Source organism: Vombatus ursinus, unplaced genomic scaffold (assembly GCF_900497805.2).
Source record: "Vombatus ursinus unplaced genomic scaffold, bare-nosed wombat genome assembly UNPS02014820.1, whole genome shotgun sequence".
Taxonomy (NCBI): Eukaryota; Metazoa; Chordata; class Mammalia; order Diprotodontia; family Vombatidae; genus Vombatus; species Vombatus ursinus.
The window spans coordinates 21,318,647-21,329,003 of NW_020954598.1; the positions used below are offsets into that span (position 1 = coordinate 21,318,647).

A 10,357-nucleotide genomic window follows, 5' to 3' on the forward strand; every position below is an offset into this window, starting at 1 on the left:
CCCTTGGGTCTGTGCGGTGAAGGGCGAGAAAGCGCTCTTACGTGTCAAAGGGCCGGAGAAAGGAGTGGAAACGGAAGGCCTGCTGAGAGAAGAGCCGAACTTCATTTCCCAGCAGCCTCCGGGCGCGCCATCTCTCTTCCTCTTATCTTCCCCCAACCCGCGCCGATCCGCGCGCGCGCGCGCGCCGGAGGCACGTAGCGTGGGTGACGCGTAATATGTGGGCCGCTCGGAGCCGCGGTCGCGCCGTGTGTGTGAGTGACTGAGGGAGTGAGGCACTGAGGAAAGAAGGGCGGGAGGGAGGGAGGGGAGACTGCTTGGCGGGGGTCGGGAGTGCTGCGGAAGACCCCGGGAAGGTAAAGCTGGCGGCTGGGGATTGCCGGGGGAGGGGATGGGGCGCGCGCCTGGGGCGGGCGGGAGAGGGAGGCAGGGAGCGCGCGCGGGGCGGCGGCGGCGGTGGCGGCGGCGGGGGGGAGGGGCGACACCTGCACTGCCGGAGGGGAACCGGTGCCGGGGGCTCAGTGTCACTTTGGGACTGGCCTTCCCTCCCCCCTCGTGGGGGCGGGGCCTCGGCACTCCCTCTCCCCTTCCCTCAGATCAACCTCCTTCCCCTCCCGAGATCTCACCCCCCCCAAAAAAAACTTCTTGGGGAGTAACCTCTCCTTCTCCTGGGGAGTAAACCTTCTCTCTCCCTCTCCTAGTTGCTCCTCCCCTCACCCCTTTTCCTCTCCTCCTCTCCTCCCTCTTTCCCACCTCCTTCTTCCCCCTGTCTTCCCATCCTCCCTCCTCTTCCTCCTCCCCTCCCCCCGCCCCATCTTCCCTTCCCCTTATGGGGCGGAGTGGAGGGGCATTGTTTCTTCCCCCCTGTCCCTCGAAATCCGCCCCAGTGTGTACGTGATGTGGGTTGGGGGTTCCATTTTCTCCCCTCTCCTCGTTACACCCGCCTCCCACACGGCTTCCTATCACCTAGGTTGGGACCGATTGTCTCTTCCCACGTTTTCCCCTCCCCTCCCCTCCATGACCCTGTCCCGCCTCACTCCTGGACTAGGATTGGGGGAGGAGACGGGGGAGGAGACGAGGGCGGAGCTTTCCAGTTACTTTTCTTCTCCTCCGGGTGGGTTGGGAGTGCCTGAGAGGTGAGGTGTGTAGAGTTCGGTAAATTGATGCGGAATTGAAACAAGCGAAACCCCAAGCTAAATACTCCTCGGGTCTCAGCAGATTTCTAGGGTTCCACCTCTTCATACAAAGCAGAGATCCCCAGCAGTTTTCTTATTCAAGGCAATTTTTCTTTTCCCGTCGTACTTTGAGAGGTCTTGAGTTTAAAATTTGTTGATAAAGTGATTGTAAATTATTTTTGGGAGGGGGGTGGTGATAGCTGTATTTTCTCAAATTTGATTCTGTATCACTTTGTTTGCATCTCATTTTGTTAGGTGGTTCGAATTTTCAGTGAGGCATTATTAATGAACGCTGCTCTAACAAAAGAATTTATATTAGTAACAGCTTCCTTTGTTTTAATCTTTATTATATGAAAGTTGAGGCATTTATTAGTTGTCAGCCTGTAATTTTTTCTTTTTCTAGTGTACTGGATTTTAAAGTATTTTATTCCATGTTTATTTAAAAAGGAAGTTAGGTTGAGTGTTTTTCTTTGTATCTGTGCTGTCAAGACCTAGACATGATGTTTGGAAGTGAAATGCCTTCACTCCTCATTTTAGTTTGTAATGGGATTTTTGAATGCTAAAGGTAAGAAAGGCAAAGAGTTTTTTTATTTTAGCAAGGGTATGGAAAAAAAATAATGTTCCCAGTTTTGAGGTAGTTACTGGGTACAGTAACTTTTTCTTCCATGTATTCCACAGTTATTAAATTAGAAATAATTTTATGGCAGGTATAATCATATTAATGTCAATTGTTTTGAATTTATAACTAATTTTCCTGAGTTCATAGGCTTTATGAAGTGAATGGAAATGTGATGGATTTTTAAAGTTGGAGATTTATTTCATGGATTTTGGGTGATCTCATGCTGAATCACTGAAGTGATTCTTGGACCCTACTTCAACTTAAGTAAAATCGCTTGTAAAATAAAGACCAATTGTAAATATATATTTTACCTATTCTTTAATCACCATTAGTTGGATTTTATGTAAGGCAAAAGGACTACACAAATGTACTAGGATGGTTATTTTTATAGATGGTAGTTTCATCCTTCATTAGGGCATGTTAATAACATTTTACTAAACATTTGCTCCTTGGTAAGCCAGGTTTAAGGGATAACATGTAAGTAATGTATATGTTGAAAAGGTTCAGGCCGGGTATTTAAAAAAAAACTAAAGAAATATCCAAGGCAGCTAGGTGGCGCAGTGAGATAGAGCACACTGGACCTGGAGATAGGAAGAGCTGGGTTCAAATGTAATTTCAGACACTTACTATCTGTGTGACCCTGGGCAAGTCACTTAAGCTGTTTTTGCCTCAGTTTCCTCATCTGTAAAATGAACCTGAGAAGGAAATGGCAAATCACTCCAGCATCTTTGCCAAGAAAACCCCAAATGTGGTCTAAAGAGTTGTTCGTAACTAAACAACAACAAAGAACCATCTATCCCACAATTTCTGTCAGGCCAAAGCATCAGGAGAAACCTTACCTTTTGTTGAATTAAACCATGATATAATCTATAAGTGAGACTTAACTAAAGAGAAGAATCTTAACTTGACAGGGAATCAGTTCTGACCGTGGTTTAACCATTGAGTTGTGCTGGGACAATTGTTCTGGAATAGCCATTTAATTTTTTTGTGTTTCTATTTTTTCATCTGTAAAATAGGTAGAACAGTTGCTGCCACCCTGCAGTGCTTATCCCAGGGGTAGTTGTGAGGATAAATTAGGTCATGCTTTGGGCTTCTTAGAGCAAGGCACAACTAGAATTATGAGGTAGTATCCTCATCTTGGGATCCCAGATTCAGAGGTGGAAGGGACCTAGTCCATCTTCATTTTACAGTTGAGGAAACTGGGATCCAGTATGGACCTGCCCAAGATCACACAGGTAGTATATCCTAGGATTAGGACTTGAACCCTGGTCCCTTCACTCCAAATCTGCCATTCTTCTCCTCTACTAGATTGCCTTATGTTGTCATGTTTAATAATAACAACGGTGGTCAGTTTACCCAGAAGATAACTAATAATAATAGCTAGCATTTATATAAAGCGTTAAGGTTTGCAGGGCATTTGAAAATTTTAACTCATTTTATCCTCATAGCCACACTGGGTGTAGTTGTTATGTCTATTTTACTGATGAGTAAACTGAGGCAGACAAGTAAAGTTAGACCCTTGCCCAGGGATATACAGCTAGTAAGTGTTTGAGGCCAGTAAGCTTCAGACCTTCTTGACTCCAGGTCCAGTGTGTTCTTTCCACCTCCTAGCTCCATGTCTAGTTTCGTTTTGTTCAGTTTTACATATAAGTGCTTAGTTTCATTTTTGGAGTCTTAAGTTCATGTTCAGCTTTTTTTTGGGAAAGCCTTTAAAGTACTAACACACAGTATCATCATGGAATAAATGGTGTATGATTAGAAATGTCAGGAAGTTTGCTAACTTGAGGAAATTAATGAAATTTATATACCTATTTTTGGCAAATATGGTTTGCTTCTTGAGAATGGTTGCTTAATATATCTATGGTGTGAAATGTGAGTGTATCAGGGTATAGGAAAATTTAATTCAATCTTTGTATATTAGTTGTTAGTCGTGTTGTATTGTATACTTTTTTTTTTTTAAAGACAAAATCAAAGACATCTGTTTGAAAGAGCTTTGACAAATACAGGTTTTCAGCCAAGTGCTTGTTGGTCAGCATAAAATCTTCATGTAGATGTTTGGAAAATACGACAAATATGTTTGTTATATAGATCTGTTTCTAAGTGTTATGTTAGAACTCCCTTGTAAATAACAAAAGTTTATCGGGCTAGACATGTTTTTAGTAACGTATCTTCTCTTACAGGGGATTTACTAGGAGTGGACTTAGTTACATATGAGCATTGTTTTCTAGTCTGCTATCAAAATTTCACCCATTAAGTGGTTATTTCCAAAGTTAAACTTATTGCTGAACATAGATTAATTGAAAGTTCTAACGTGATTGCTTGCCAGAATTTCTAGAATGCTTTCAGGGATTTACATATATGAGTCATTTCATAGAATTGGTATTTTCTAGAAAATTTATATTGACTGGATAGCTAACTGTATGGGATGGCTATTTAAAATCGCGAAGGGAAGCATCTTATGAGATTAATTTTACCATTTACATACTTTACTATTTTGCCTATACTCTGCTCCCATTTTGGCATTGAATCATGTTGAATGTGATGAAAATAGTTGGAGGAGGAGGAAGTGTTTTAGTATTGTTGTTTAAAAATGGATTGAATATGCTTTTTTTTTTTTAAACCAAATATAGTGTAGGGTGGATGAGTACCTATGTTTGTGGGATCATATGCATGCTGGTAGATTTTTAGAAGATTAGCTGCTGTGCTTCATGGTTAGTTTTCTATACCTTTTGATGCAGGAATGATTGCTCTTGCTCAGAAAAGCTAGGATCCTTGTCATGATTCCATTCAACAGGTATTTATTAAATGCCTACAGTGTGCAAGGTAAGTAATATGCTAGGCATTGGGGAGACAGACGAAAAGAAAAACAGTCTCATTTCATGGAACTTATATTGTACTGGAGAATATGGTAGTTAAACAGATACAATATAATTTCAGGAGGGAGAGAACACTTACATCTAGGGGGATCAGGAAAGGCTTACCTATAGGAGATGGAAGCTGAATTGAGCTTTGAAGGAAGCTAGGGATTTTTAGAAGGAAGAGGTGGGAAAGGAGTGCATTCCAGGTATGGAATGGAGACAGTCTGGGTAAAGGAAGTCCCAGAGGAAATGAAATGCCAAGTTTGTCATCTGCCCAGTGAGTCTGGGCCACAGAGGTCATGTTTTGAAACTTCAGTAGTTAGTAAGGAATAGAAGTTGTTTTGGGCGTGTCTTGATGCTCTGCTGATCAATTGTATGATGCTTTTCTAATGTTGTAGCTTCCTTTCCAGCAGGCTGGATGTTATAGTTAATAGGAACAACGCCTATATAAGGTGCCTCTTAAGTTGGCAAATGCCTCATAATACTGGCATTGGCATCCTTTGGGATCATTCAGTCTGTCTTCCTTATCTCACTACCAGATAGAATTTACAAGATGTAAAGAGTGTGAAATAAGCCTGGTATATAGACTGTGAAGAAAAGAAAGAGGTTTGTGAGAAAATAATTTAGTACTTATCAACAAGGAAGACTGTTTTTATAATGTTTAAAACCTTATGGAATTTAAATTTAGCTACTCTTCAGAAGTAGTCACCTCGTTTAATTATTTTCCAGTGAAAAGAATTAAATATATTATAGAAATTCTGCAGAAGGAATGCCCTTATATAATTCAAAAGTTGTTTTTTTTAAGGCAATTGGCGTTAAGTGACTTGCCCAGGGTCATACAGCTAGTTAGTGTCAAGTGTTTGGTCTGAGACGAGCAGAAGTTTTTAAAAAGCATAGTATAGCACAGTATGATGTTTGGGATATTGCTAGTTCAGTTGAAAATTGTTTCTCTGTCAAGTAGTAATTGTACACCAGTCTCTGGTAAAGTTTGTACAAGCAGTGTCAAGAGGCAGCCTGGTTTTTCATTTTAACTTTGTTACCAACTTTCTTCTTTGACCATAACTCACCATGTTGTTCAATTATATTTTCTCTGGACTGTGCATAGCCAGATGTGTGACAAGAAACCAGGTCGCTTAAAAAAACAAAAACAAATCAATGCTGTTCTTCTATTTAATTGTCCTGTCATTTTATAACTATCCCTCCTTTTCTTCTCTCCCTGGGAAGAAAATAAGACTCTTACTTAAGACTTTCAAGATTTAAGTATGTCATATTTTCCCCTTGCTTTTCTAAATGCCTTATCCTGTTTTCTGACTCCTTCTAAGGGTTTATCGTAATTGAAGGTCTTCTTTTCTGAATGCGTGGAAACTGGAAGTTACTCCATAGTTTTGTGCTTCTTGTGTCTTTTCTTTCTTATTCTGAATTACTTTCTCCAGAAGATCTTCCACCTTGAGAGAGATTTTGGTGGTTAGTCTGTTTTCATGCTTTGATTTTGTCAAAACTTTTTCCCTCTGTTCAGTCTATTTATGCATTTTCCTTATCACTGCAGTGGAGGAGCATTGCCACTTAACTGATAGCTGTATTGGCTATATCTGCAGCCACGTCTTGACTATCAGATTATACTGTACTTGACTATAGTGTCTTTAGAACTTTGACGTACATCTAATATTCTTAAATATTTTTTGAGGGGTGTGTGTGTGTGTGTATGTGTATATTGAGAATACTTTCTAATTAGAGACTGTTAAAATGAAGCATTCTTTGTAAAATGAATGAAAGAGTAAAATATTTATTGTTTGCTTATTATGTGCAGAACACTGGGGATACAAATAGAAAATTAAGACTGTTTCTGTTCTTAGGGATATTACTTGCGTCATCTACCTTATAGGATTGTGAAGAGGATTAAATAAGACATGCAAGCAAAGCAGTTATTAATCTTTGATTTAAAATTACCTTTGAGACTTTTTTTTTTAGCTCTCTAATTAGAAGCCTTATCACTTTCTGTAGGTTTTCCAAATATCTTACTCCTTAGGATTTCATGAATGATTCCCTCTCTGTGATTGCCTCTGTTACTTAGACTCTTACTCAGGCTGAAAACAATCTTTCAGTTGTGAAATTGGCTCAAACCCTTCTTCACTGCTTCATCAATAACTATTCTAGATGGGAATGTTATAATGTGATAGTTGCTTTCCTGAATGCCGTTGTTATGAGTCCAGTAATCTTGTATGCATTTATTTTTTATTGTATTTTTTATTAGTTTCTGTTTTCTTATTCCATTATTTGCTAGACCAGTTCTAAGTCAGGTAGTGATGTTAATGTTTTGTTTACACCGCAGTATTGCAAGTTGACCTTAGTCATGAGTTGTCTACACCAGATTGAACCTAAAAAAAATTTTAGATCTGAATAAGGAATAATTTTGTTGTGCTCTTAGCTGTTAATTCTTCATTTTGTGAAAGATTACCTTTTAAGGACTGAGTTAAATGAATATAGATAAGTTTTTCTTGTTTCTTATAAAAATGTTAAAGAAAATTTTACAGTGAATATTAATTACTCTATTTTATTTTAGCTATATTACTTTTTGAGTGAAAAGCAAATAAAACTTCATTTCTTCCAAAAAACTCAAGTATTTAACATATATAGTCATTAATATTTATAATATATAGATTAAATAGTTGGACAGCTATTCTACAGATAATGTTGTATCTATGCACCAGTTTTGTTTTTTTTTTAATACAAGGCAATTGGGGTTAAGTGACTTGCCCAGAGTCACACAGCTAGTGAGTGTTATGTGTCTGAGGCTAGATTTGAACTCAGGTCCTCCTGACTCCAGGGCTGGCACTCTACTCACTGTGCCACCTAGCTGCCATGTGCACCAGTTCTTCTAAGTGGTTTATTTGTGATTTCAAAGATAGATATTGTTTGAGTTAAGATTAGAATTTGAACTCTTGACTTCCAGTATGGTCATCTTTTCATTAGATTATGCTTTTTTTCTCATAGCATGGTAGGTTCAAGAAACTGAAAAGATTTTTTGGACATATAAATACATGTGAATGAAAGGATAGAAATCACCTCATTTTATGGTTAGAGAATCTGTACATATATTGCTATGATTCAATGAGTTCTCAGATTGCTGGGTTCAGGTCAGATGTGTGATTTGTTTAAGCTTACATAGGGAGTTAGCTAGCAGTCAGAAATAGAACCCAGGTTTTCTCATGCTAAGTGTTGTTCAGTAGTATATGACTCTTGGTGACCCTTGTGGATCACACTGTCAATGGGGTTTTCTTGGCAAAGATAGTGAAGTGGTTTGCCATTTCTTTCTCCATTGGCAAAAAGAGGTTAAATGACTTGCCCAGAGATGTCACAGCTAGTAAGTGTCAGAGGCCAGATTTGAACTCAGGTCTTGATTACTCCAGGCCTGGTGCTCTCTCCACTCTGCCACCTAGCAAAATTATAAACACATTGGGCAATATTTACTTAGATTCTTCCCTGTCATTAACTTCAGTCAAGAAGTAGTGAAATATGGGTAAATATGTGAACAAAATTACCCTAATGGTATCTATTTTTGGGGAAAAACTAGCTCACCTGGTATACAAAGTTGTATTTGATTACTTACTTGTATTCCAGTCTTGTAAAACCAGTCAAAGTATTTTGGGGGATCAGTGGTGTAATCATCTTTTATTTTCTTCTTCTCAAATCCACTACTGTGTTCAGGATCCATCTCCCTTTACCCCATCGTGAGCATCATTGGATATAATGAAAAATAGATAATTATTATAGAACATCTACTTATTTTGTTTGGTTCACTTTGCTTTGTGTGGTAGGTTCTCAAACATTTTTGTTGGATTGCTTAGGCAAGGCGAAAACAAAAATAACAACAAAACTTCCTATCTAACCTGCTAGTACTCTCCTGTACCAGACCTGGGCCTTTTTCACCCTTTTTGCTCAAAGGTTGATATTATCCAGATAGAGACTTTTCTGTGGTAACTTTATCACTGTTCCCACATCTGTGTTCTCTGTTTTGGAGAAGGACTGAAACTCTGATCAGCCATTCACCTTTACTTCTACTTTTGGAATCTGGCCAGTTTTGTGTCAGGCTTTTTTATTTTACTTTCCTAGGTTCATGATGATAACTGAGCCATCAATGTGAGGAGAAATAGGGAGGGAGAAAGAACAAAGGTCTTGCTGGAGGTTTGCTTTTCTGTGGTCTCAGATGTATAAGGCAAGAGGATTCAGAGGGTTCTTAGATATTTAACTGATCTTAACAGTAGCTGCAGGGGCAGCTAGGTGGTGCAGTGGATAGAGCACCGGCCCTAAAGTCAGAAGGACCTGACTTCAAATCTGGCCTCAGACCAAACACATGACACTTACTAACTGTGTGACCCGGGGCAAGTCATTTAACCCCAATTGCCTAAGCAAATTTAAAAAAAAATCAATAGATGTATTTCTTATCTGTAATAATATTTTTCTCAAAAGCCTCATATAATCAAAACTTTGGACTGCTTTTTGCATTTAAAAAAAATCATAGAATGTTAGAACTGCTGGGAACTTCAGTGATCAGCTAGTCTAATCCTCTTATTTCAGGGTGAGACAACTGAGGCTCAGAGAGATGAAATATTTCTCAGGTTATAAAACTAATTAATGGAAGAACAGGGGTCTCCAATCTAGTGCTTTTTCCACTATACCATTATATAATTTAGTTATCTAAATTGGCCAAAGTATTGGTTAGATAGTGGGAATCCTAACAAACACCTTCCCTGCTCCTTCATCTGTTATTTTGGAGAAATGTTGACATACTTTTTTTGGTCTGTGCTCATTTATTATATTCCTGCTTCCATAGGCCAAGCCATGACTTCAGGATCAGTGCACGTGGACTCAAAAGCTGAGCTCACTACTTTATTAGAGCAGTGGGAGAAGGAACATGGCAGCGGGCAAGATATGGTCCCTATCCTCACCAGGTAAGCCCATTTAATGTTCGTTTTTACTAATTTGAAGACTCAAAAGTTTTGTTATTATAGTTTAAGAATATTTTAAAATTTTAGCTATTAATAATTGAAATATATTTTAAGTTGGAGAAGTTCTAGTAGTGTCACATGCTAATTATATAGATAGCAGTTGGTTTATTTATTTTTTTTTATATTTTACATTTTCATTTAAATGATTTCAAGGCATTCTTTGCAGAGAGATTGAAAAGTAGAGGTCAAGCCAGAGAAACTTGTCAGCTGAATGTTCCAAGAATGGAATCACTGAAGTGTAGGGAAATATAATAAGGCTGTTCTTGGTGGCAAAGCAGTAAAGGGGAGACTCATTGTTTAAACATTGAAGAAACAATATGTAAAGGATAAAGAGGAAAGTAATCCTAAATAATAGTTTAGTAATGAATGTGGTGGGCAGAATTGCCTCCTTCCTCTGCTTTATCCTTTACAAAGTATTTTCCTTCCAGCTTCCCTGTGATATGCATAAGTTGCAAAGGAGAATGGAGCTGGTGTAGGTTATTTCAGAGGTAGCAAAAAGGAATGATATATCTCTCCTTTAATTTTTTTAAAAATTAATTTATTTTGAATTATCAACAGTCACTTCCATAAACTTCTGAGCTTCAAATTTTTCTCCCTCTCCTTCCCCACCTCCCTCTCCAGGACAGCGTGCAATCTGATGCAGGCTATACATATACATTCCTATTAAACATTTTCACATTAGTGATATTGTAAGTAAGAATT

General features: G+C 38.7%; 1 protein-coding gene across 4 annotated transcripts in view; it reads left to right on the forward strand.

Annotated features, from left to right (window-relative positions):
- Positions 1–199: 199 nt before the first annotated feature.
- Positions 200–10,357, forward strand: part of DCAF1 (DDB1 and CUL4 associated factor 1) — an 83,789-nt gene continuing 73,631 nt past the window's right edge. For 3 of the 4 annotated variants that reach the window (XM_027837024.1, XM_027837027.1, XM_027837026.1), the window contains exons 1-2: positions 200–251; positions 9,481–9,598. In XM_027837024.1, the coding sequence (XP_027692825.1) occupies positions 9,489–9,598 (110 nt within the window). In that variant the 5' untranslated portion in view covers positions 200–251; positions 9,481–9,488. Of the gene's footprint in view, positions 252–309; positions 354–9,480; positions 9,599–10,357 lie in introns of those variants that run through there. The other variant, XM_027837025.1, reaches the window with a different exon arrangement.